The sequence below is a fragment of the Lagopus leucura genome, unplaced genomic scaffold (genome assembly GCF_019238085.1).
Source record: "Lagopus leucura isolate 7727_CA_CO unplaced genomic scaffold, USGS_WTPT01 Super-Scaffold_100028, whole genome shotgun sequence".
NCBI lineage: Eukaryota > Metazoa > Chordata > Aves > Galliformes > Phasianidae > Lagopus > Lagopus leucura.
In genome coordinates this window covers 7,531,522-7,558,923 of record NW_024962279.1, presented here as the reverse complement: position 1 = coordinate 7,558,923, position 27,402 = coordinate 7,531,522, and the positions used below count along the sequence as shown (strand labels likewise).

Sequence of the window (27,402 nt, the reverse complement as noted above, 5' to 3'; positions counted from 1 at the left end):
TTTGGCAGCCTCAGGGGGGGCCGGAGTTCCCTCGGCTTCCTGCATCTATTTTTGAGACGGAGCGGCTCAGCTGCTGCAGGCATCGACCCGGAGCGTGGAGCACGGGGAGCTCCTCTGCTGCAGAGCTGCACTGCGATCTCCGGGCACTGTGAAGGAAGGTGACCTGCAGCCCAGCTTTCCCCCCCTGCACAGCTCTGGGCCTCAGCGCCCCAATGGGAGCTGCGTGCTGCTGCACAGAGCGGGTGGAAACCAGGGATGCGTTGGCTGGCACAGGCACCAGGAACGTACAAAACAAATTGGATTTTGTTTGGGGATTAATGAGGAAAATCTAGGGAGGCTCCAGAGCACGTCTGAGGAAACACGATAGTGGGAGTTCACTGCAGTGCTTCAGCTGTGGTTTTATCTTCACTGCTTGGCATTTGTTTGCCCAGAACCGGAGCTGTGATGGCAGTGTCACCTCCCAGGGGATGAGGCTGCGCACTGCAAAGCACTGCTGTGGCCCTTTGCCTCCGGGTGGGAGCTGCACGTCCCAGTGAGGGCTTTTCACCTCTGCCCAGAGTGCTGTCAGCAGCCAGTGATGGCACGACTGCACATCTGCTGTGCTGGAGCTCCTGCTGAGCTGCAGCCCCTTCTGCTTCCTGCTGGCTGGGAGTGGGCTCCGTGTGAAGCAGATTTAATACAGACGGCCTTGCTGCCCAGACCCTTTGGAAATGGATTTTGTCAGGGGCCCAAAGCAATGCAATTGCTTCTGCTACAACAAAACGCAGCTGGTTTGGGTTTTCTGATTTATCCCCTTGATCCTGGCCATAAGGGGCTGTTGTTTGCCAGCCCATTGTTTCCCCATTGAAAACAGATGGTAAGGGGTGAAAATCCGATTGCATTCACTGCAAAGCGCTGACTGACCACCAACCTGCTGGCTGGAGCACTGTGGGGGCCTGCTTCTATCCTTGGATCACCCCAACCCTGTGATGGATGTGGACCCGGGGACGAGGTGCCAGACAGACGGATACAGGGATGCCAGCAGGGCCCGTCCCTGTGCCTGCTCTGACCTCACACTGCACAGAACTCTCCCCTCACTGCCTTGCTGGGAGAGGATAAGCAGAGGAATGCTCACCACCACAGCACCTTCCTAAGGCACCAGTTGGTGGATAAGGGGCCTCAGGAAGGGCACGTTTCTGCCAACATGGCATCTTCATTGGAATCAGTTGAAACTTCGTTATTGAATCTTGCAGGAGGTGTTGATACTTAGAAGTTTGTCCTAAAAAAAAGGATCAAAACTGCTCTGCTTCCTGCCCTGGGCAGCTCTCAGCACTCCTGACAGCACTCCAGGGCACTGTAGCTCAGAACCATGCAGCAGGCAGAGCACTGAGCAGGATGCACATACCTCAGTGTTACTTCTTTGTACAGCTGCCCCCAGAGCCTGAGCTAAAATTTGCAGTGCTTTCAGAGGAGCTCACGAGGGAGATCTTAGCCCAACATGCAGGTTTGTGACTTCCGCCAGCACAAGGACTGTTGACTGCTGTTCCAGTCCTGGCATTCAGCTCGCAGCCCATCCCACACTTACAGAGGTGCTTTGGAGTCATACAGCTGGGCGCAGAGGAGGACATTCCCAGTGTGGATGTGTCAGGGTACCACCTCTGCATCCTTCGGGGAGGGTTCATATTTGGACAGTGTTAATGCATAATAGCGCTTCTGGGTTTACATTGCTGCTGTGCTTCTCCCTGCCAACCTGTGTGCTCTGCTCCCCACGTGGCACGGGGCCCAACACTGGAACTCGGGATTTAAACAAAATACCCATTAATATCTGCAGAAGTCATGCCTGAGTAATGACTGCAGGAACACGACACCATTATGGGCTGCAAAGGAAAACAATTAAGCTGATCAGCCGCAATATTCAGAGGGCAGCTCTGCAAATATCCTTTTTCCTCTCTCAAGAAACAAAGACTGTTTCTGAGGTTGCTTGGAGCTGTGCTCTGAATATTCATGGGGTGATTCCAGCCTGTTTGCTGTGGGGATGAGGAAGGCCACATGCTGTAACCTTTGCTTTGCAGCTCGGTGCCTCGTTTCCTGCATCCATACAAAAACCAACTGACAGCCACAGAGCATTGGTGCCAGCAACTGCACGGTGACATCACAGCATGGTTGGGTTAGATGGGACCCCTCTCCCAGCCCCACCGTGCTGTGTTCCAGCTGCCCGCAAGCTCAGGCTGCCCAGGGCCCATCCACAGCCTCAGGCACCTCAGGGATGGGGCACCCACAGCTCTGGGCAGCACTGCTGGGGCCTCACCATCCTGTGAGTGATGAATTCCTTCTGGCATCCGAACTAAATCACCCCTCTTTTAGCTTAAGGCATTCTCCCTTGTTCTGTTGGCATGCGTGCTCCCTGGGCAGCCCCCAGCTGGGCACACCGTGCTCCCCACACCCTGCCCAGGGCTGTGCTCTCCCCACACCCTGCCCAGGTTCCACTCCTGGTGCTTGCCAGGCAGTGTGGTTTGGCAGCACAGAGCCTGGAAACACCCATGGAAAGAGCCTGGGGGAACAGCACAGCTCTGTCCGGCACAGACATGCTCTGTGCTGCGCTTGGGGAGTGGTGGCAAATTAAAGGCTGAGGAACAAAACATCTGATTCTGGTCTGTGGTGTGTGTATGTGCAAGGCCAGAAGGAAGTGTGCTCAGGGCTTTGTTTTGCTTTCCTCCCTCTCCATTCCCAAAGGATAAGGACCATGTAAGGCCATGCAGACACCTTACACGACCTGTGCACAAACTGACCAATTGGTTGCGGATCAGCTCAAATATGAGGGGACTCCAACAGCACAGCTCTGCACAGGGAGCAGCTGCGCATGGTTCAGGGCAGCGCCTTCAGCCCCCTGCCCCCATCCCCATCCCCTGCTCTCCCCGCTGCCCCATCCTGGCTCTCTACAAGGGCTGCTTTTCCAGCCCCGCCAATCTGTTTACTTAGGTGGCCTCAAGGGAAGGTCCTGGCGAAGCACTAACAGGCTTCAGCTACAAAGGAGATCTTTATTCGCTGCTCTGCCTGTTGGCCTAAGCCTTGTTTGGCTTTTTCATTCACAGTCAGAAGATGCCCATCTCTGACCTCCCAGCTCCAGCTGTGGGGCACAGAGGGTTACCTGGGTGCCCAACACCACGATTTGCTCAGAGCTCGCTTTGTTTCCCTCGCAGACAGAAGCTGCTTCCCTACAGTTTTGCTCTGTTTCTCAGGAGTGCAGTGCAGGGATACCTAAAGCTGTGAACGCAGCGTGGGGGGTGGAGGAGCAGCAAGGTGGGCACGGGGTGATGGCAGCTGGAGATGGAAGTGGGCAGCAGCCCCCCAGTAAGGGAGCAGCACAGCACCTGACTGCCCAGAGATTTACTTCCCTGCTGATTTGGCTGAAGAAATGGAGTTAAAAAGTAAATAAAGCTCAAATTAGATTTATATAGACATAATTAACCTCACATTTATAGAATAACACGTACCCATATGAAGTTTATTTAGCTTGACAACAGCAGCAGCTGCTGCAGGGCTCTGGGAGGTGCTTCCACTGAAACACAGAGCACTTCATATCTGATCCTGCCCCTCTGCATTTTTCCCCTCTGGAGCTTTAAAGAAAGTTGTATCGTGGTGTTTATACAGCCGCCTCAGCCTGCCTGTAGTTTACATTTTTCTCACCTGAAGCCACTGAATTTTGAGTGATTTCAATTATAGAATCTGAAATTCACATTTGCAACTAGAATGGAAAAGCCCATCCTTAGCTCAGCTGCTCTGTCCTTGCTGGAGGTGGCATGCAGTGTCCAACTCAAAGCATAAAGGAGAAATAAGAAGGCAATGCCTCACTCACACTGCCCAGAAACCCACACTTTTGGCTGATGTGGGCACAGCAGGGGTTAAATGCCCAGAGCATATGGACACCCAGGCTGGCACAGCAGTGCTTGGTGCAGGGCAGCGCCATCCTCCTGCTGCACCCCTGCTGGCCTTGCAGACGCTGCAGGACAGCCAGGCAGCATCTCCCAACAGCCTGTGCCTTGCTGCTGGGAAAACCCTCCTGAGTAAAATAGTTCTGGAAGGAAAAAAAAGGACCACAAACAAGACAGCATTGCAGGTATTTGGAGATTCAGATCTGTTAAACTTTGAAAAAGTGCAGCTCACAGCTGCTGCTGACCAGCAGCCCAGCCTTCCTCCTGCAGCACGTTCAGTTGAGCAGTGTGAGCTGCCTGCTGCTGGGTGCTGTGCCATGCAGGGCTGTTCTCAGCTGGCGTCTCAAGGCATTCTGTACCTACTAAATGTCATACACAAAGCCAACATAATACAGCATTCTCGACAGAAGAGCTTTTATTTGAAACAATGGACTGGAAACAGCTGTGGCACAAGGTGCTTTCAGTTGTCACACAACACCGCCTGCCTGAGGGCAATTCCTGCCATCCACTGTAACCTTGTGAGACACCTCTGTTTCTATCAGTTTTCTGGCAGGATGCTCTGTGTGCTGCCTGCCGATGACTTTTGGCCAGACAGGCCAGCAAATCTGCACAGATTTGGCTTTCTTAATAACTGGAGCTCATGGCATGCAGGAGGTGTGCAGCAGCCTCTTTCGTTCCAGCTGATAAACCCAGAGACAAGGCAGCATCCTCACCCAGGTGAACACCTTCTCATGCCTACACCGAATTTCAATTTTACTATCGAAACTAAAGACTCACATATGGCTGGAGCTGCTAGATGCATTAATTTCACGCTTCTGCTCCTGACACTTGAGAGGCACAGGATTTTGCTAAGCTGTTTAACTGTAACACATTTTTCAGCAGGCAGTATTTTACAAGCTATAGAAATGCCTAAAAAGGCTCGAGTGGACGCCAGCAGTCCCAAAAGCCTGAAGCAAGCATGTATATGCTGAAAGTGGGACTACATTGAATTACGAGTTATAAATCATGAAATCAAGGTCCAAACCAGCACATGCTGCTGTGGTGTCTTTTTTTCCAAGTAATGAAATAAAGCTGTTAGCAATGGAGGATTGCATTAATGCAGAATGCAGATGAAGTTGACACTACCAGGTATGGACTACGATCAGAACCCAGCAAGATAAACTCATGACTAGGGCACTTGTGTCGAGGACAGCCTTTGTGTGCAGGATGGATGTGAAGCCAGGACAATGCAAAGAGCGGAGCCTTTGATCCCATTACAGGACAAGCAAGACCAGATGCAGCAGTAAGACAGCAGCTTCATTTGCCCAAACTGCTGTGAGAAGACAGATGCCCACTTGGCATCCATCTGGGGATAATCCATCCAGGGAAAGCCTGGCCTCCCCATATTCCTCTGCACTGACATTTACCCCTCAGAACCTCCACCTATGCCTCTACAGTTCTTCTAACTGTGGAGGGGTGGACGGACAGCCCCCTCTGCCCAGCACATGGGGATGAGGAGCAGCTCTGGAGAAGCACTTTGAGGATCCCTGAGCACACCCTGCTGCTGAAGAAACACCCCAGCTGGGCTGAGGATGGGCTCACCCCCCTTCTCTGTTCATTGCAACACAACCCCACGGCAAGGACAACGCAGCCAAAACAAAGCAGGGCAAAACACACCCAGTGAGAGGCCATAGCAGCCTGTTGGCAGTTGTTATTCAGTTAATTTTCTTTCACCTTTAATAACTGGATGTTTTATTGATTTTTCTTGCACTTGATTTGTTGCTGTTCTGAAGGTGTGTGTAATGGCTGTGCACCTATCTCACAGGGAAATCACTCAAAGAGGTAACAGGCTGCACATGTACATGGACAATGACTTCCCATCAAGGAATGCTGTTTAGATGTTAATGTCTTTGCTGAAATGTTTCTTTCCTAAGTGATTCATGCTATTTCTCTCACTGCTTACACTGAGTGTATGCATTTTTGGCCGCCTTAACACTGTAGGGTTTAGAACTATGCCGTATCTTTAAAAATAATTTACAAAGATTGGCCATTTCCATGTAACAAAACAAAGAAGAGGCAATAAAGCTAAGCACTGGATTTTATTTTTCAGTTCCACTTTGCTTATAACTGAAGTGCCTGTATGTAAGGCTGATCCAAGGAAGCTTTATTATTCCTCCTAGCACAACTTCAAACACAAAGGCATCCTCTGGTGGCTGCAAGCATGCGGAGGTGCCTTCCATCACATCTGTCTCAACTGCCCTAAAACAGTGACCAACTCTGCTCCTCCCATGGTGGGGCACAGCACCCCTGTGGCTTGCACGCAGTGGCAGGCACGGCTTCTACCAACACCCATTGGCAAGTTACTCACTCATAAGTAAGAAGATCCATGGAGAGCATGGAATGGACTTTAAAGAGAGAGACCAGCAGTTTCCACAGTAGAAGGAAAGCTTAGCAATTGTGAGCTCCTTACACACATCTGCGAAAAAATATTCCAGTTGTCTCTGGCAAAGAATGTAGACATTTAGTATAAGAAAAAAGACTGAGCACACCAACGTTGGCCAGCCTGGCCTCACTGGCATTTTCTGTGACTAATAAGCGTTGCATGACTCAGGAAATGACCATCAGCAGCAGAGATTCAGTGCAGATCCTGGAACGATGTCACCCCAACAAGACCTGGAGCACAGGGCTGACCTCGCTCAGTGTGTTCATCCCTGCTGGATGGAGTCACTGACATACTAGGGGGGAAAAAACTGGTGTTGCAGCATTTCAGGCACCGAAAAGCCAACAGGACAGATTAGGCTGGAAAGCTGTTTTCTGTAAAACTCGTGCTCAAAAAACAGCTGAAAAAGTTCCATACTTTAAATGCTTAACTACCTCCAGTGTACGGCAGGAGCACAATGCCTCTCTGTGCAAACACTCCCTTGAAATAACAGACGGTAGGAGGCAAGCAAGATAAAACTGGGAACAGGGCTTGGGTGAGAACTGCCAGAAGTGTTTGCATTCCAGCTCCATGGCTAAAACCCAGACTGGCGGAATTAGTTGGCTGCCCAGCACTCGCCTGCCCTTGGGGAGATCTGCATGGCTCCGTCTCACTAAGGTTCAACCAATCGCTCTGTTGCCATCTTGTTCCTTGCCTTTACTTTATTGTACACGTTGGAGAAAGCTACAGCTACATGTTACTGCAATTGTATATTGTGTGCTTTCAGAAAGTAATCACTCGGGTTAATCAAATTGCTCAAAACCATTGATTTAGTACAGTTGTCATCATTCTGTTAGTGCGAGACTTCCAGTATGGATTTCAGAAGGCAAAAGCAACCCCTGTTTCTGACCATGACCATAGGTTTAGTGTGCCAAAAAATATGTTTGAGATGTGTTATTTCTGAAAGAACACTGCAAGATGTTAGTCATGAGAAGCTTTGAGAGACTTTGTAAAACAACACAGATCTCAGTGCCCTCCTAACAAGATATGTGGGTACGTCACACCGCACGCACACACATTTCTCCTGTTTCCTCCCCTAGTGAACTTCTTTCTTCAATCTCTGTTGGATGCAAAGGGGTACTTGGTTGCTTGCAAGCGAATAACCAGACTCTACATTTTTTTTTTAGCTGTCCACTTTTCTTGTCAGATTACCCCATCTCCAGCTCGGCCTCAAGCACTTGCAGCAGCCGCACGGCTCAGAGGCGCTTGCTCCGGCTGCAGGTCGCGCACCGCAGGCTGCCCTTGTCCAGGCTGAAGGCTTTGCCGCTCAGCAGCGTCTCGCACTCCAGGCAGGCGAAATGCTTCTTGTGCCAGGCCATCCCCTCTGCCCGCTGGAACTCCTCCGAGAAGATGATCTACGGGACAAACACAGCGCCGCTCATTTCCACCATCCCACCGGGGCGGGCGGCCCCGGCAGCGGGACGGAGACACAGCGGGCTGGAGGAGGAGCAGGGCCAGGCTGCCGACACAGCACGGCACCCAGAGCGCCCCGGCCCAGCTGCTCACAGGCAGCGCAGCGCAGCCCGCCTGCCCGGCCCATACCTCGTCGCAGCCGGCGCAGCGCGGCCGCAGGCTCTCGCAGTAGTGACGCCCGCACCAGGCGGCCCCGCTCTTCCAGAAGTAGATGAGGTCGACGAGGGGCTCGGCGCAGCGGCAGCAGACGAAGCAGGCCGGGTGCCACAGCCGTGCGTAGCCGGCGCGCTCTGCGTACACCACCGGGCAGTCCTCCGGCACCGCCTGCTTGCAGGTCTCGCAGCGCTGCAACAGAGAGCGTAACGCTGGTGCTTCTGCTGCTGCTTCTGCTGCAAAAACTGCGGCAGTGGCACTGCTGCCTGTGCTGCCTGGCTCTTTAGACACTACTGTTCATGGCATCTTTTTGATGCGTCGTTCCTATCCACCCATTTGGTAAGCTTGGCAAAACAAAACTGCGTGCAATGGCAAATGCTTTGCACTGTGAAATGGTCTGAAGGGACCGCCGTGCTCTGCTAGACATTCCGTATTGCAAAGGACAGGGGAAACAAAGCATGTAAACCTGCACTGCCCAGGCTGCTTTTGTCCTAGCTTTTGCTCTGTGAAGATAAATTTAAGAATGCCAAAGCCAAATTTCAGCTTGAAAAGCACAGCAAGCAGAAAGCAGTCTGCAGTGATGCTATAGAAACAGTGCAGTGAGGTGAAAGAGCAAGAAAACACTGAAGAGAAAGAGATGCGTGCAGCTCAAGGAAAGGACTGGAAAGAATGTCTCAATCCTGTGGTGGGGCTCAGTGACACTGACAGAATCACAGCGCACTCATGGCCAACAGGAGCAACATCTCCAACTGCATTGTCCTCTGTAAACATTTGGACAGTATTAAGCATGGATTGAGCACCAAATCTTAATTAAAAGTCATTATAAATGTGCATCTGCCAGCCCTCATCTGGAGCAGTGCTCATGGCCTTCCAGCCAAGTCCTTGGGCAAGTGAGCCTGGCACTGCCCACTGCCAGCTCCATAAATGCATGGCCTCAGGGGAAATCCCCCAGAACCGCCAACCTGTGCTAAAATCCAAATGTTATCTGAGAGAAAGTTAAGTCATACCACAGTGCCTAAAAATGTGTCGTGTCAAAGGCAGACACTATGCACAGAAAGAAGGAGCTTTGGTCTTTTCTAATTACCTCTTAACAAGTATGTCTCTACATAAGGCAGATGTCACTCTGCAGATTTCAGCAGTGCTCTCAATTTACAGCAGTCCAAGGAGGTGGACTGTGGTGACCGTCTGTGCCTGCAGGGTGACCCTATGGGTGGCTAACAAGCTCTGAAGCTCTGCTCTGGCAACCACATCCAAGCCAGGCTGGCGGGCAGTCACTTCAGCTCCCATTCAAGTCTAGGTAATCCAGCTCATGCTCCTAAACAGCACTGGGGCTTCATCCAGCACAGCCCTGATGGCAAGGTCAGGCCTTCTCCATCAAGCATCAGCATCGCTTTCATAAATAAAAGGTGCAGGGTTAAGCAGCTTGCCTGTCACACCGCCAAGTATGGGCTGAAAGTCCCATAAAGCTGATGCTGGTGCAGCCTTTCTGGGGTGGTTTCTTTATGAACTTTGTGCCTATCTGCAGAGAATTTTACCCACTGTATCTAGCCCCTTTTTGCTAGTTTCTACTATGAATGCTAAAAAGATCATTCTTTATATCTAGGGAGTTTTCTCCAGCTTGCATTTCCCTTCCCAGCAGCAGGCTGTGGCTCTGCTCTACCTACGCCCACCCTGCTGCTTTGCAGGGCAAGTATTCCTAGCATGCCACACATCTTGCTACTGCCACCTCCTCTGCTCAGTCTGGACTTTTGTGAACTGCCCCACGCAGCCCCATGATCAGTTCCACAGGGTGACAGGCATGTCCTGCTTTAGCAGCAAAACTGGAGCCGTGGAAAAGGCAGAACAAGAGGACACGTACCCAAGCCTGGAAGGGGATATGCCTGCTTCTAGTGCTCCATCAGCCCTTCTAAGCACTCGCAAGAACTATGCAAGGGAGCAGATAAGCTTCCAGTGTGCTGCAGAAGCCATGCTCTCTCTGTTCCTCTACAAAACAAAAACAATCCCACTACAGGAAGTGACAGCCCACAGTGCAAAAGTGGGCTGGCCAAGTGTGATGTGCTGTACCTCGGCACGGGCAGACCATGAGGGAAGCACTCTGTGCTGAGCACAGATATGTCCCCACATCCCAACACCTTCCCAGACACCAGCCCCAAGCAGCAGCTCACTGCTCAGGGCACCCAGCCTCACTGCTGCCTTCCAGCAGCCTCCAGGCTCACCCAGCCCAGACCCGCTTATCTTGCAGGATCTAGCAGGCAGAATAAACACAAGCAGCTTTCCAAGTCAGCTCAAATTTCTTGCCAAAAAGAACTACTAAAAGAAAAAAAAAAAAAAAAAAAAAAAAAAAAAAAAAAACCCCCCCTTCTTTCTATTGCAAATTTTCACCATGCTTTTCTTAAGCATCACATAACTTGTATTCCTCTACCACTCTAAAGAAAAAGTGCCTCTTCAAATTTATGATGGGATTACATTTAAGCACTCACTTTACACCTCCATCATGTAGGAGAGGACTGAAGACTTTATTAGTGCTGCTGCCAGAGGTGCTGTCCAAGAACGCATCCCTGCCCCCCTCTGTTTTTCAGCCCTGCTCTCCCCCCTGGCTGCAGCTCCCACAAAACGAGTTCCTGCTCAGTTTTGCTGGCCTCAGATCTGCTGGAACAACGGCTAACTTGGGCCAATAGCTTAAGGATCTGATGCGTTTGTTTCCAACACGGTGGCTTACAACACCAGAGGACTTTGCAGTTCTGGGAGGGTTAAAGATATTTTGTGCTTGGTGGAAAGCATTCAGCTAATAGGACAGCCATATTGCTGTGGGGCCCCTCTCTGCAGCCCAGAAAAGTTCAAGAAGCCATGTGAGCTCAGATACCTTGCCCTCAGTGATTTACGTTGGCCCTGTTTGCTTTCCTTTACACACCATTTCAACACAGCTGGCCTGAACGTGCAACAGGAGGTTTAACTGCCCTAACTCAGGGACCACACAGACACCTGAGGAAACTCTCCGTTTATTTCTTGGTGCAGAGCTCAGTGCCTTCTCGGGTCATTCTCTTCTAAAGCCAGGGTGTTTTACACCCAGCCTTCATAAATCCATGGCTCAGGCAGACACCTTGATTTGAAACAGGTGAAATCAAGCTGCTGGAGCTGACCGAAAGCTTTGGTATTAAATAGGTGAGAGTCTGCGTCCTACTTTTAATGGACTCACAGAAGAAACATGGCAAGCTGCTCCAGAATCAGGATCTCCAGCATATGCAGTTCAGCACCCCATTGCCCTCAGGCCCACCCCTAACCCAAAGGCACTCAGCTCTTCCCAAAAAGCCTTCCTCGCTGCTCTGCAGAAGCATGTCTGCGAGTCTGGGATACACAGAGGAGCAGAGCATCCACCTCAAGCCAGGCCATGGCGGGCTGCCTCCTTGCTCTATGGGGCAGGTACCCTCCTCCTCCTCCTCCTCCAACCTTGTGATATTCAACACAGATCTAAGTTACTACAGAAAGCTTCACTGTCTGTTATTTTTCTATGGCAGAACTTTTATCCCCATGCAGTTCTGTAAAATCCAGCAGGCCTTCTGGAATTCCTTACTGTGGGACACAGTCCATTCCCTTTCCTTCAGCTGCATTAATTCCTGCACTGCAGATCACATTAAAAATGACGAGTGTTTTTCTAGAATGGGAAATAGCAGGTCTGCCTTTGGTACAGAAAGAAACCGCAGCACTCTGGAGCTTGCGGCAAGCTGAGCTGCACAACACATTGGTCAAAGAGTGGCTTCTGTGATTTTACTGCAATTCCATTTTCCAGCCAGTGCCTCAAGAAAAATAATGCTTTATTCTCTAAGGAGAATAACATCCAGTTATGTATTTTTTTAGAAGGACAGGCTTGTAGTCTAAATAAACCCTAATTGCTATGATGACTTTTATTAATGAGTGTAATGGAAACCTTCCTTGTTTTTTTGTTTTTTTTTAAAACTTGAAATTCTTTGTCCAAATCAATGCTTTATTGCAATACTGAAAAACTTTTACTGCATCACCGGACTCTGAAAGTCAGATATGTGTTAATAGGAAAGGACATAGCAGAGGAGAGACATTACCCAATATGGAATGAAAATGAAAACTGCTCTTAACATGTTACAATCTCAGTTTAGTGGTTGCTAGAAAAATCTTGCCTTAAAAACATTCAGATACCATTTCTCCAGCTCTACGTCCTCTGCTACAAGTTACCCTCAAGGGCCAGCACAAAGTATTTTGAGTGAACACATGTTATGATAAGCACGTGTTCAGCAGTCACCATGGCCACTCAACTGCGCTTGGAGAATATAAATCTAGAAGGGCATTAGGGAATCTCAGTTGTTTCCTTGTGGAAACGTGTTTCTAAGGCCAGAGACATGTGTGCTCTGCACCAAGTCCTCCGGGCAATTGCAGCCTCCATGGTACCACCTCCATGTTCACAGCAGTGTTCATGAGGCTGAGACACTGCCTCCTCTTGCTTGCATTCCTTCACTTGCACTGCTGCAGAGGCAGAGCCAAAAAAACGTGCTCACATGCTGTAACACACAGCTTCTGATCTTATTTACCTGGGAACAGATCATGTTCAATCTTTCAGAGCTGCCAAGAATCCCAAGTGGAACTCACTTGTTCTCACAGCAAAGGGGAGAAGAGGCCTTTGCCCACCTCGCTGGCTCACCAGGTATGAGCTGCCAAGGAGGACAGACAGCCCTTCCCTGCTGCCTGGATGGGTACAGTGGCACCCTGGAGCCTCTCAGTGCCACACCACAGACCTGGAGATGCCAACGAGCATCACCTTCTTCCATCACCACGAGCGGGAGCAGAGAAGCAAATGAGGCACAGGCAGCTCCCACAAGCACCTCTCTGGCACCCATTTCCCAGCTGTCCCCCCAGCAGCCCCCATCCCTCCAGGCAGGACTTACATAGAGCCCGGCAGTGGGCATGCTCTCCAGGGCCCCGTTGCTGGTCTCGGGGGGCTTTTCGGCCGCCGGGCCCGCATCCTTTGCCTTGCCCTCCTCCTTGGCATTGCCAGCCTGGCCCGGCAGGGCCACCTCCCCAACGCCCAGCGCCTCCGCCTTGTACTTCTTCACAAAGTCTTCCATCAGCTTCGCCTCACCCTCGGCCAGCCCGCGGCACTGGGACGGGTCGTGGTCGTGCACCGGGAGCTGCCGCACCAGCTGCCGCCGGCGGTAATGGGCACCGTCAGTGCCTGCCACCGGCTGCATCTCCTTGGGGATCAGCTCCATGTACTGCATGGCCTGCGAGGGTGAGAGGTGACAGTCAGCACGGACCCTCACCCTGCCACCCCTTTAGCTTCTGACGGGCACGTGGGCAAGGAGAAACCAAGTGCGTTTGGTGCAAGCAGTCACTTGAGCGACTGCCGCAGGGACCAGGGCTGAGGGACACGTCACCCATGGAGGGGAACTCAGGAGGGCACCCCAACCCCCCTGGCATGCACACAGGGAGATTTACGGGAAGAAATCCCTCTACAACTCCCATAAAGTCCTAAACAGGAAAGAGCAGCCAGATGGCTGTTGAGCCTGAATCTCCGAGGCCAGCACTACCAGACTGATTGTGCAATAAGGGGAAGGTGTTTTGCCACGGATGCCCTGCCATGCAGCACATGAATGCCAAGAAGCCATCCCCAATGTTCCATTTCCTACCCAGCTGGCCATTTGCCACTCCCATAATAGCAGTGTGAGCGGATCTTGGAGAGGCTCATCCTTGGAGAGGCTCACCCACATCTGCAGGAAGGGGCTCTGCCATTTACTTCTTGCTGGCCCCGTGCTTGAAGGGAAGGGAGTTTCCTAGGGAAAGGCATTTTTCCTATTGTAGTGTGAAGAGCAAATGGGCAGCCAGTTGGCTCTCTGCCACCGGGTTTTAACGACCAGCATCCAGCTGCATTAGATTTGTTTCTTACTTGGTCAGCATTTGAAAACTGAACTTTAAAGGAATGGAGAAGTGATTAACTATTCACTGTACACAGTCCAGCTCAATATGGCCTTTTAAATACAGAAACACAACTCTGAGCAGCTCATCACACTGTGTAAACTTCAAAGTCAGCTTCCACTTTGTCTGCCTTCAGCCAAACAGCAATATTTCAGGGCAATATTTTCGCTTGCAGCTCTATGACAGCACCAAATAAATGATTTAATGAAATCACATCTTCTTCCCCATGTCTTGGAGCATATGTTAACCTTTCTGCACGCTACATTAGACATCAAAACTCAGTCTGCTGTGATTCCATGCAGTGACAGGATGGATACCTAGAAGCCTGCTGGGGCAAAGTCACAGCCTTGTGGGAAATGGTGCTGCAGGGAGGAACTGGGTACAAAGCTGGAGGATGCTGTGAAAGTGATCTGCTACCAAGATGGCTTTCACAGAAGTCAGAAGACCTAACAGGAACTACAGAAGCAAAGGACAAAAATTCACTTAAAGCTCATGCCAGGCCTCACACAGAGTGCCTCACAGAATAAAGATACAGCCATTGACACCCGACAGTTGGAAAGAAACACAACCAAAACAATTATCTGCTGTATGATGAACTTTGAGACAGAGCCCACAGTGCAGCTGCTGGCACGGCTCAGCTGCAGCAAGAGCACCAGCAGAGAGCAGTGGTGTGGTGTAAGCCTAGTGGAACGAGACCAATCCACACAAATGGGCCAAGGCTACTGCACCCTCACAGCAGATCTGTGAGAGCAGAAAGTGCCAGAAGTGCATCTGAAGCACCTCACTGCGCCCCAGTGCCAGGCTCTGAGCAACATCTCACACTGCTCCTAAAAGGGTCTGTGCACTGGGCAGCAGCTCCCCGTCTCTGTGCACACATTCATTGCGAATGACCTTCTGGTCAAGGGGATGCCTACAGGTATAACTGCACGTCTTAAAATGTGTCCAGAGAATAGACTAGGAAAATAACACCGAAAACTGAAGGGCAATAAAAAGCTGCTTCTTTTGCTACTATTGTGTTGTTTTTGTTTGTTTGTTTTGTTTTGTTTTGTAACATTTTACTGCTGTTAAATGCTATTTTATGGTGCCCAGGTACATTTTGAGAAAGGCCATTTTAGCTTTTCACCACAAACTCCTGCATTTTGGAGATATTTTAGGAAGTGCTTTATCCACTTTCCCCAAGGACCCCAAATATCTACCTCCTAACTTACCCAGGCACAGCTTGATGAAAACGTGCCCAAGCTTCCCCTGTTACTGGGCCATCCACTTCAAGACAGCGTTATAGAAAAAAACACTCAAGTTTCCACTTTGCCATCAGAAGGAAATCACTGGAGTGAGTCAGTTACACACTAAAAGCTTTTTGGCCAATGTCTCTTTAGAACTATCACAAGAATTGCTGACGTCCAGTAATTTTCCCAAGTCTGTCAAGTTGATCATTAAACCAAAATTTATCAAGATTGTCTTCAAAGTTCCTGAGCACTGTTTATATGAACTAAAACTCTTCCCAATCTGTTTAGGCACAACTTCAGCCTTGAGAGACAAGAAGTGCCAGGGCACCATGAAGCACCTTCACTTTGAGCCTTCTCTGTTGCTGGCTCAGCGTTGCATCCTGCTGCTTGGAGCTGTGCACTGCAATGCAAACACACATCTGCAAGAGGGAACATCTGTGCTCAGTGTCACAAAAGTGGAAACAGTGCAACGGCAGCGGGGCTTGGGAACAGAGCAGCCCTGCCTGGGGTGCCAGGTGCTGCAGCACTGCCCTGCAGCCAGCTTTCAGCAGTGAAAATTCAATTCCTGATAAATGCAGGGCTGGGCAGAACGATTAATAAATCACATGCTAGGCTGGAGAAGTGCCATCATTGTTCTCCCCATCCCTCAACAAGTTCCCTAATTCCCCCCGGGACCTATGGAAGGCAAACTTTGGTTAAACAAACATTCCTGCTGTGCTAACTCCAACCAACAAAAAAGCAAGAGGGAACTCCAGGCGGTAGCACTGCGACTGAACAGCCAGACAGTGAAATGAGCAGCAGCCCTGGCCCTGCACTAACGCCAGGGCTCTGCTCCTGGCAGCCCCAGAGCAGCCCTCCAGCTGTGCGCCCAGCAGGGCCCTCGCAGCAGGGTGAAGGCTGCTGGGCTTAGGAATAAATCACCAGCCTGTCACTTGGGTCTGCAGTTGCAATTTCACATTTGTTTCCCAATTTGTCTTCTAAAAAAAAAAAATCTGGTTGCAATTGTAAGTAGCTTTAAACTATTTGCGTAATTTGAAGAGCTGTCCACTAATGAGCATAATGTGTAATATTTCCAGTACCACAACAATCAGACATCAAATGCTTTCCCCTTAAAAGCCCTCTCCTGCATTCTCTGTACCACCCAACCTTCAGGCTGGATATTAGGAGCGATTTCTTCTCCCAAGAGCAGTCAGGCACTGACAGAGGCACTGGTACAGGCTGCCCAGGGAGGGGTGGTGTCACTGTCCTGGGGGTGTTCCAGAGCTGTGGGGATATGACACAGAGGGATGCAGCCAGCGGGCATGGTGGGGGTGGGCTGGGGGCTTTAGATGCCTTCTCTGACCTTAATGATTCTGTGATTCTTCGTGGCTGGCAGATGGAATCTCTCCTCAGCAATAGTTTTATAGGACATGGACGTTACCAAAGGAGCAAGTGTTCTTGTTGTAAAACATGTAACGACCTCTACTAGAAATGTAAGCTAGCCTATAAAAACCCAAAGGCAATACGTTCCTCTTTTCTACCTACTTTGGATATTTACGCAGTTTTCCACAACACTAAGCATTACGAGCATGTTTGCCAAGCTTTGCTGTTCTTCCTGGCAACTGTGCTGCAGGGCCGAGCTGTGCCCTGCTGGAACCAGCTGCTGTTCCCTTACCAGCTTCTGGGTGAGCCCCGGTGGAGCCCACTCGTATGTGATGGTGTCGAAGGTGGGGTCTTTCCTCGACACGATGGGGTTGGTGATGATCATGCGGTTCCTCTTGTAGATGCGAACGCCGTCCCCTCCTTTCACGCGAGCAGTGAGTGTGGCATACTTGGAGTCTGACAGCAGGCGGCCGATTTTCCTGTCGTCCTCCACATCCGAGCTCAGGCAGTGGTCCTCCTGGCTGCATTTGCACGACTTGCATATTTTCCTATGGGCGACAAGGGACATCATGCTTTTAATACGAGCATGGAGGCTGAAGGCTCAGCCACGGAGCTCCCGGCACGTAGGAAGGTTTAAAGGCACGCTGGGGTGTGACATCAGCCAAAAGGCCTTCCTGGCAGAATTGACAGGACCTGGCATTGAGCTAGTTGCAATGGCTATAAACCAAAGAGAAGCCTGTAGGAGCATTCTCTGCTGGCCAGCATTTCTATCAAGTTTTGAAAAGACTGACTCTGATGTAAGCCCAGGGTCTTGTATTCCAGTATTCCAGCAGGGTCCTGGAACAAGCAGGGTTGATTCATAACAGCAGCTAATTGCATCCATAAAAATAAAACTAAAGGTAAACTTTTAAGAGTAGGAGCAGTGAAGGAAGGGGGATGGGAGGTGGTCCCCGCTCAGTGCTCACCCAGGCAAGGCACTGTGGCCCTCCCTCACCCTCTGGCAGCACTCAGAGCTCCGTGCTTTCTGTGCACTGAAGGCCAGTGACATGGCAGGACATGAAGGGACGCACTCAGGGACAGGGCCCACCGCAGCAGACATTACCTCCAGGAATGTGGCTCAAAGCCCATGCAGGTCCCTCTGCAGCGCAAACACGGCACCCCTCGTCCTGACTGCGGCTGGCTCACGGACATCTGGAACAGAGCAGGACATCCATGGGGAAAGGTTTGCTTCTTGATCCTTGGCATTCTCAGGGATAAAGTGTTTTTCCTTAAACTGATGGAAGGGCAGCACCTGTTGCAGCACGAGGGAGCAGCGCTGAGATGCATGGTGCTGAGAAACCAGCGGGGCTGAGCAAGCTGCACCAAGGAACTCCCTCTGCCCCTTGTATCTTACACAGCACCTCATAGCAGAGAACAAGCCACAGGGTGCTTGTCCTCAGCAGCACACTCTGGTACCCCACTGCTCGGGGGCACTGTCAAATGCCAGATTCCTTTAAGGCTGGCTCAGTGCTACCCTGCCCTTGTTGGTGCCTGCTCCTACACACCAAGTTTCTATACAGTCTTTATTCCAGAAGTGCTGGCGTGTGCTAGGCGCATATGTTTGTGTACACATGTGGAGTCCCTCAACACACAGCTGAGGTTGCAGAGCTTTCCAAGGCTTAAGAAGGGCAGTGCCTGCCTGGCAGACCTTAATTCAGCCCATGTTGTGACTCCCCTCTGTTTCACCACCCAGCACCCGCTGTGTCCCCCCAGCCCAGCTCCTCCCTCAATGCCCACCACATCCCTCTGCCCCAGGCAGCAGCACTGGCACTCTGCTGGGTGCTCCCCATCCTGACAGGTTTCTTCCAACACTTGAGAAGCCCAGTAGTGCTAATCAGGATGAAAGGTTTAAGAGCAGACGGTTCTAGAAACTGCAGGACACTGCCTTGCTGACATTATGGCAATCCACAAAAACACATTTCTAAATGTTCTAACGTGCACTTGGGTGTATGCACACGCATCCCCCTGCCTCCGACATCCAGAAAACAAAATGCTTTTGGATGGTCAGTTCAGAGCCAGCTCCCAAGAACTGGCATTATGGTTCCGGCACAGACCACGTAACATCTTGTCAGTTCTGGAACGGTGCTAGATATGAACCAACTCATTTCTTTTCTTTCCTTTTTTTTTTTTTAATTTAAATAATCCCTTATCTTAATGAGTCACACAGAAGCTGAGTACAGACAAGGGACCGTGACTGTTTGTTTATTCAAAATGCAAACATCTGGATTAAATAAACTCCTCTGGAAAAGTCTCATTAGATAGCCCACATGGAGAAGCACAGCAGCTTTGTCAGCAGCAGGAGCTGTGGAGCACCCAGGGGGACAGCCCAAGGCTTCGCATCGCTTCCATTGATACAATACCCTCACCAAGACCTGATCACACACCTTTCCCACCAGGATCTCCACATCTCTTTGGAAACCTCTGCTTGCAGGTGTCCATAGCAGGACTCCACAGAGCACAGCCCTTCAGTGTGTGTGCAAGCCACCAGTGTACAGCTGTATGGGAACTGTTGAGTCACGGCCTGACCCGCTGACTGAGCACCTGAGGAAGGACTGACAGCCCTGGGAGCACAGGTGCAGGCAATGCAGCGGTGTGACCAGAAGGGCTGGAGCCTGGCTGCACCTCTCCTAGACCCCATTTAAGGGCTGACTGCCACTGGGGGAGAATCTCATTCTGGAGATCCCTTCTTTTGGAGTTTTCTACTACAAGCCTGGAACACAGGTGAGCATTTCATTTTTGATCGTCTTTTTTCACCACAACGACCTCTCTAACTATAAACCTGTAAAAACCATCCTAGCCGCACCACTCTTAGAACTCTATGTTTGTTAGTTGTACAACGGCCATAGGAAAGTGCATGGGATAAATGCTATGAAAACTCAGCAGCTCCCAGGAGCTGCCCTGGCAGCACCTCCCCTTGTGGGATCTCAAGGCACAGGAACATCTCCATCTGAAGGACTGCGTGGCTCTTTCTCCCTTAGCAGTGAGAGGAGTTTCCATCTTTGTGCAGTGATAACAGGAGCCCGTGTCTGCTTTGCTGGCTGCCTGGTCAGCAGCACTTCCTGCCCAGATATGGAGCTTCATCTCACAGCTCAGCTCTAGCTCCTCAAATATGCATAAAAGGAGATTTCTTCTTTAAAACAGAAGAGGGAAGAAAAAAAAAAAAAAAAAGGGATGGAAACCCCACCAAACCCAGTAAGAATGTGAAATAAGACGACTGTCTTAGACTGTGCCAGTGTCCAAACCCATTTGGGAACAGCAGTGTTAAAAAAGATGCATGAGTTTAAGATATGAAGAGTTTGAAGGCTTTTGTAATGCCTTTAGAAAATGTCTGTGTCAACAAACTGCTTGGAAGAAATGCAAATTCTGCTCCCCGTGACCAGATATACCATGCATTTTAAGACTTCTATTTTGGCTTTTTGTGTCTTATAGCATTCTTGCTACTAAGGAAAAGCAAGTCAGGGCAGAGGAAATTCTTAGGCGGTGAAATGATAGGAAATTGAGGCCATTCTACCCACAAAAACATCTCTGAACAATTTCAGGAATACGCCAGCCTCTTGGTCAGTGCAATACTGTGGCTCATTACAGTGGCTAAAGAGAAGTCCATTCTAGACACTAGTTAGTTTGCTCAATTTTTGGAAAAATAGAGAACCCACAGTGACAAATGTCAATGTGGGAAAAAAAAAATCATTCTTTTTGGTTTAGACTTGACTATTTTGGAAAGGAACAGTGGGCTTCCAGGATGGCCAGACAGACCCTGGTTAGAAGCCATGAGCTGCCAAGATTCCGCCAGCCCTGCTCAGCTTTCAGCTCAGCTGAGATTTCTGAAGACCTTTCCTGGTGTTTCACCACCCTCTGAGCGCTCCAGCACACCTTGGCTATCGTTCCCTTGGGTCTACTGAAGTTAATTGGAGTTTGTTGCAAGGGGCCATACTCAATGGCACACAGAGGAAGAGCTGTTTTCACATCCGGATGACTTGAGAACCCTTTTAAATAAGCTTCTTTCTACTCTTTTCACAACAGTGATTCTAAGTGCCAAACATTTTGTACATCTGAGAAGAGGAGACTCCAGACTAAGCTTGGTAAGCATCTCCCAGGCAGCGTTCCTCTCGTAGAAACCATGCCATCCCCAGGCCAGAGCTGCAGGGAATCACACCAAGCTTCTGGATCGCTGGGAGGCCAACATGGAGCGCCCAGGGCAGGGTGCACACAGCAGCTGCCACAGGCAGAGACCTTCAGAAATGCCCCCTCCCTTCCACAGCTGTGCCTCCAGTGCACAAATCTTCCCACTGCTCTGTGGGGTTGGCTCAATATGGACGCAGAACCCTGCACACATATCCAGCCTAAAGCTGCAGCGATGAACAGCTTACCAGCAAACGCATCACATCAGCAGTTGGGATGAGGGCTCCTGCAGCCAGTGATGAACAGACTGACAGGACTTCATGGCATGGAAAAACATCTTGGGACATAACACAGAAAGACGGGGCAGCTCTAGCTCCCAGGACGCTCATTCCATGAGATGCAACTGCTTTATGGGAATGGTAGGAGAAATTTAATATTAATACCGACTTGAACAGAGCTTACAAGAAGGGCAGCATGGGAAAGCTAACACCCTATAGCTGTTTTTGCACAGAGGTGATTTATCTCATGTCACTACAGGATCAGGAAGCTCTTAACATCTGTAACACAGATTAACCAAGTGCTTTCCTTTAAGGACTTTGAGACTGAGATAAGAGGGAACAGAGCAGGATCAGCAGACCGGTATCCAACCCATCACAGCATGAGCTGAGGGGATGCTGACCAGGCTCTGCACTGCTCACAGCCTGCTCCCCTCCCAGGCAGGGGCATCCACCTTCACATGGTGAAGGATTTCTTACTGAGAGCATGTAAAAGTAATGCAATTGTGACCCTGGCACTGGCTCAGCTTTCCTGCTTTTATTTTGCTATCAGACTAGGCTGCTCTGTACACTATCTCTTTGGCTATGCTTAGGTAAGGCACAGGGTCAAGAGAGCTGATAAATTCCTCTTGACACCTAGCAAAAGTGCACCACATGTTGTGGGACTGGGCTGAGTGTCTCCCAAGAAAGGTGAAAACAGGAAAGCTGAGCCAGCTCCAGCTGCAAAATCAGTCACTGTAACAAGAACACAATAAGGAGATCCTTATCTGAGCAGGGATAGTTTGACCACACTCCCTTGGAAGCCTTCCCTCAACATGTCCACCAGAACTTTGGTCTAATCACAAAACCAGCCTGCAGTCAGTGGGTCTCTGCTGCCAGGTAACAGCAATAGAAGGAGAAGTGATGGCTTCAAATAGCACCGGGGGGGCACACGGTGCATTAGAAATAATTTCTACTCCAAAGAGTGGCCAGGCGCTGGCATGGGCTGCCCAGGGGTGTTCCAGGAACATGGAGATGTGGCACTGAGGGATGTGGGCAGAGCACCTCCAACACCACAGAGGTGATGCGGGCTCCCCAGCTTGCCCCAACACTACAGCCCCCAGCCCAGCAGAGCCCTCTGGGTGAGCTCCTCCACTGCAACCATGTTTGGGGATTGAGAAGTGCAACTGTGAGAAAGGTTCTCCATCAAGGGAAACGGGTACCATATTCACAATGGGTGGGAGTGGTTCACTTGGCAGAACTGATTCATTTCTGGGATGGGGATGGATAACAATTAATTTATTGTCAGTATTTGACTGTAGAACTAAGCTTGCGTAATAGGGAAGCAAGTCAGGCTTCCTTAAAGGAAGTCCAGCAGCTGGAGAGTGTGTACACCTGTGCAGATGGAATTAACTTGTGCAAGCAGAAGCAACTGCCCTTACAAGTGCATTAATACACACACACTGCTATAATAACTTTGACTTAGAAGAATCAGAACAGCATAGGATAGTTTCATTTTCTCATTTTCACAGATGACAAATATTTATTATAGTCATGATCTAAAAGCAATTTGTTTCCCTTCCAGATTGAGCACAGTTATCTGAATTACCATGCTCATAAGAAAACAAATTGCTCACACACAGATTCTCTTTTGCCTCAAATTCTCTCCAGAGGGTTTGAGGATGAGTTGGGATCATCTAGAATACTGGAGGCATTAACTGATGTTACACTTTGCAGAGTAAGAAGCCTGTTGCCTGTTATTTCAGCAGCACAGAGACTGGGGAAAGGCACCGGTATCTGAGGAGACTATTTCCATGGAGCTGCTCAGCCTGCAGCGTGTCAGAGATAACCAAGCAGAGCCTCCGCAGACATCCTGCTCGTCCAAGAGCAAATAGTTGGCAGCATTCCTCTCCACACCAACAGTGTGCGAACTAATGATAAGAGAAGGGAGGGCTTAAAGAAAATAAGTTGAATAGATTTTTCCACAACCAAGACAGCGCTTCAGACTTTTGGACTAAACTGGAAAACCAAGAGCTGCAAGTAGGTGTGCGGAATGGGAGGAACCCAGCTGGGATGCCAGGTTGCAGGAGCACACAGCCGCTGTGCTTCATTCAGCTCAGCCCTCTGCCCTGTAGTCCTGCAGATGACCGGCTGCTTTCCTAGGACAGGTTATTTCCCAATTATGTGCTACCAGGAATAATTTGCCAAAAGCTGCACAAAAGCTGATCCCAAGGGAGCAGAGCCCCTTTCTTGGAAGGGGAGGCCTGCAGAACCCCAGCATTGAGGCTGCCAACAGATGTGTACAACAGCACTAGGTGAGCACGCTGTGTACTGGTACCAGCCAGCCATCCTAGTGCTGGAGCTTCTCTTACCCAGGGCTGTGATGCAGTGCACACATCCCCATGCCCTGCACACATCCCCACGCACTTCCCCAGCGCTTTGACTTGCACAGCCCTGACTTACACATACACCCTCCAGCACACACACTTCTGCTGTTCATCAGTGCTCATTTCCATCCCACGGGGATCACCCACTTCCTCAGGAAAAAGGAAGGGCCTTTCCTGTTCCTTGCTCCTGACTGGTTCTGAATAGTTATTGCTGAGCAGGTTTGTGATGCTGCGCCCAGCAAGCCAGGCCTTAACAATTTATGATGCCTCAACTCAAAGCTTCCACTGATCTCAGTTGCATGGCCAGCGGCACAGGGCAGGTCTGCCGAGCCGTGGGGGACTGCAGAGCTGTGGTGAGGTGGTGCATGCATGGAAGGCAGGCTGGAACCAGCAGGAAGCAGCTCTCCTTTTCCAAAGCCTGGAAATCACTTCCTTGAGATCTTTCAGCTCATTCTGGAAACTTCTCCTGAATGGCTGAAATACAATATTTCTTTCACATTTTAAAAAACAAAAATCTCAGCCTGAACAAATGCTCCAGACTCTCCCTCCCTGCAGGATGAGAAGGATTTAGTAACTTGTAAATTGTACTTTATGGGTTTAGATTTAGCCCTGAGTCCAAGTCCCAAAATAAGCTCTTTAACCCATGTCCTGCTTTATGATTTCATATCTATAAATACTTGCTCAGAGCTAAGCAGGTTTCTGCATTAAGATCAACATCTGCTCCTCCAAGACAGCTGCATTTCCTCTGGTTCCAGCACTACTGCGTTGGCTACCTGGAGTGGGGATCTCAGCACACACAGCCTTACAGAGGGCATGGGGGGCAGGCCATCACCATCCATCACCCTGCACCACCTGTAACTGCTGTGCCCACACAGAGCCCAGCAGCTCCTCGGCCAAGGGCAGCCTGACACAGAAGGTGCTGCTTCTCATAACAAAGCCCTGAATTCCTGATAACGGAGAGCAGCACCATGAAGCAAGACAGAGTCTCGCACGCATAAATAGCTTTGCAGCCCAATTGTTAAGAGTTGCAAGGTCCAGCAGCAAGGCTGAACTACTTGCTCAGTTGCTGACAGTACTTGCACAAGAGAGCACGTGCACATGTAGATGACTAATGTGACTGCATTGCACACACAGTGGCTGCAGTGTTTACTACCACTGTCACTGCACGCCCCAATTACTTGCAAGTGGCTTTGGATAGAACAGATTTCACAGATGTGCACTGCAGAAGGCTCCTTCCAGACACAGCTTCTGCTAGGAGAGCTCACTGTCCGATAGCAGTCCTGACCACGGCACTGCAGGGCATGAACTGTACAGTGGGGAACACAGCTGTGGGTGAAGCCTAAATGTGTCCACCTTCATCACGGGATACAGCTTATGAGGCAATAATGAAGGAATCTGAGTCTGCAATAGCCTCCAGTTGTTAAAAAGCCCCACATTTGGGGCTTAAAGGGCTGATTTCTAAACCCTACCAGCATTCTCACACACCTCTGCAGATACATGCAGGATTCACACGCCCCAGTGCTGCACCACCCACCCGTGGACAGTCCCACAGCACAGCAGGGCCTCCCTTCTGCCATTCCTCTGCTTTGGGTGCTTGCAGAAGTCCGTGCTAAAGAACTGAAGAAGTAAAATGCTAAAGAACCAAGAGTTATATTAACTGAGTAAACTTTACTTTGGCTTTGAACAGTGCTTTTAGCTTAGAGGGTTATTTTCTTCTCCTGAAAAAGCCCGACTGAACGCAGTGAGAACAGTACACAAATCCCGGTGCCTTCTGCGGCCGCACTCCAGCTGAGCCGGCTCCAGGACGGCACAAGGTGCCAGCCATCACACTTTATCTTTGTTTCAAGTTTTAACTCTCCATTTAGAATTCAATCTAAACAACCCCTGTGCCAAGCAGAATGCAGTCCTGCTCATGCTGTTTTAATTTCCTCAGAAAGAATCCCATAATGCGCTAGGCAAGACATCAACGATAATTAAACCCAACAGTGATTGAAAATCAAATTTTCAGGGCCCTGCAACAAGCCCTAATGAGTTCCAGACCTGCCTTCCCGGCCTGCTCAGACCGGCTGCACGGTGCTGCCAAGCCAAATTAAAATCTGACAGTATTGCACCCTGTGCCCAGAAAAATTGCCCTTCTCGTGATTCAGGAAATTAAACAGCCGTCTGCCACGAAGACACCCATTTGTCTTTGGGCGTATTATTCAGACGGATCCTGGCTCAGTGTTTTCTCTTGTTTTCGCTGTGCCATTCCATTTCCCGTTCGAAGCGCATAGCACTGGGGATGGTTCCCCCGCCGTGCCTGCAGCCCAGGTGAGCAGGGGCAGGCAGCACCGTGCAGACAGACACAGGGACATGCAGCTCTGTGCTGCCATGTCCTGAGCAGGCACAGCCTGCACACACCATCACTCCCTGTCCAGATTCAGGTGAAGTGACAGCTGAAAGTGCCCCCTTGTCCTTCATCTGAGGGGAGCTAACGCCAAGCCATGTGTTCTGGAAGGACTGGCACGCAGAAGCCTTTCATTGGGTATTTCAAGCCCTCTGAGCTACCACTGCACAGCCACATGGTTCCGGCCCCTCAGGGATCGTACTCAAAGCTCCCGGCCGACATGCCCAGCACAGACAGCTCTGTCCCACAGCGTTGCTGCTGCATGGCACAGCATCTCGCTTGCTGCTCTCACCCTCTCCCCAGCCCAAGGCTGAGCCCCGAGCAGGGCAGGGGCAGAGCTGGTGCTTGATGCCAACCAACACGCAGCCCCGGACACAGCACTGCAGCCCACAGTTGCAGCTGGGACTGACAAAGAGGCATTTCCCACTGTTGAGAGCTGTCTCGCTCAGCACCTGGTAAGAGCCTGCCTCCTACAGTGCCCCATGTACAAGGCTGCAGCAAACCGCGCTGCCACGCTGACAGGTATTGCGCTGCAGGACGTGGGATGGCACCAGAGAAGGCCCTCACCAAGCGCTCCCCGTGCCCGCAGGGCAGGATCACCGCACCGGCGGGCAGCAGGAGCTGCAGACGGACCCCTCCTCTCAGGTTAGGAGAGGCTCCCTCGGCAGCCCCGCGCCGCCCCGCACAGCCGGACACGGCGATCCAGCAGCGCTCGGGGTTCCGCTCACCTCCCGGCGGTGCGGCCACAAAAAGGCACCGCGCCCCTCGAGCTCGCAGGAGCCGCGGCTCCCGGGCAGCCCATTTCCCGCAGCGCTCCTCGCCGTTAAAGTCCCTTCCGCGCAGTTTCACACCACGCCAACGGAGGGCGGACACTCGGGTTCATCTGCTCATCCCACAGCACCGCGGCAGAGGTGCGGGAGTTTTCAGGTGGCCGTCAGCCCCGACGGCCCGAGCGAGGGCAGCCGGCAGCGCCCGGGGGTCGCGGTCTCCGACGTCGGGAAGGCGCTCAGCCGCGCACCACGAGCAGCCGCCGCTCCGGTAGAGCCGCCCCGGAGCGCTCTCGGACCGAAGGGCACGAACCGCCCTTCCACGGAACTTAGAAACAAAGGGGAGCGAGTCCACCGACCGGCCGCAGGGAACGCTCCCGGTGAGGAGCGCAGGCACCCGAGCGCCGAGTCCCGTCCTCGGCGGAACCCCGCCGGCATTCAGAACGCTGCTGCAGCCCCTGCCCGCAGCTATCCGCCGGCGCGGCGGGCACCCGCACGGCACCGCGAGCACAGCCCGAGCGCGGCCGGAACGGGACGCGGTGCAGGAAAGGCGCCCATCCCCGCGCCCCGCACGCACCTTCTGCACGCCGGGACTCAGCTCCATCCCGCGCACCGCCCGCAGCCCGCCGGTCCCGCACCGCACCGCCCGCCGCCTTTCATTGGCGGCCCCCGCGGCCCCGAACGGCCCTCGGCCAATCCGCCGCCGGCAAGAAACTTTTCCGTCCAATGGCGTGGGAGGGGGCGGGGCCTGGCGGGGAGCGCCGGGTTGCGCGGGGTCCGCGCTGCCTCGGGTCCGCGGAGCGCGGCGAAGGGGCGCCTCAGGTCAGCGGCGGGCGCGGCGTCCGGCAGGCGGATGCGGGGTATTTTTAGTAGAAAACGGCGTCTGAAGGCACGGCTCTCTTGGCATTGCAACGCGTTCCGAGCGACCAAACGTGCCTCTGCGTGCTGGGACGTGGGAGGGCTGGGTCTTCTGCACGGTTTCTCGCA

General features: G+C 51.3%; 1 protein-coding gene across 1 annotated transcript; it reads right to left on the bottom strand.

Moving 5' to 3' along the window:
- Window positions 1–4,308: 4,308 nt before the first annotated feature.
- On the bottom strand, window positions 4,309–27,050 carry LMCD1 (LIM and cysteine rich domains 1). The gene is made up of 6 exons (XM_042880825.1): window positions 26,993–27,050; window positions 17,566–17,654; window positions 16,756–17,011; window positions 12,849–13,184; window positions 7,912–8,127; window positions 4,309–7,724 (listed from the first exon to the last, which is right to left on the bottom strand). The coding sequence occupies exons 1-6, from the start codon at window positions 27,017–27,019 to the stop codon at window positions 7,566–7,568; spliced, it is 1,083 nt and encodes a 360-aa protein (XP_042736759.1). The 5' UTR covers window positions 27,020–27,050; the 3' UTR covers window positions 4,309–7,565.
- Window positions 27,051–27,402: the final 352 nt, after the last annotated feature.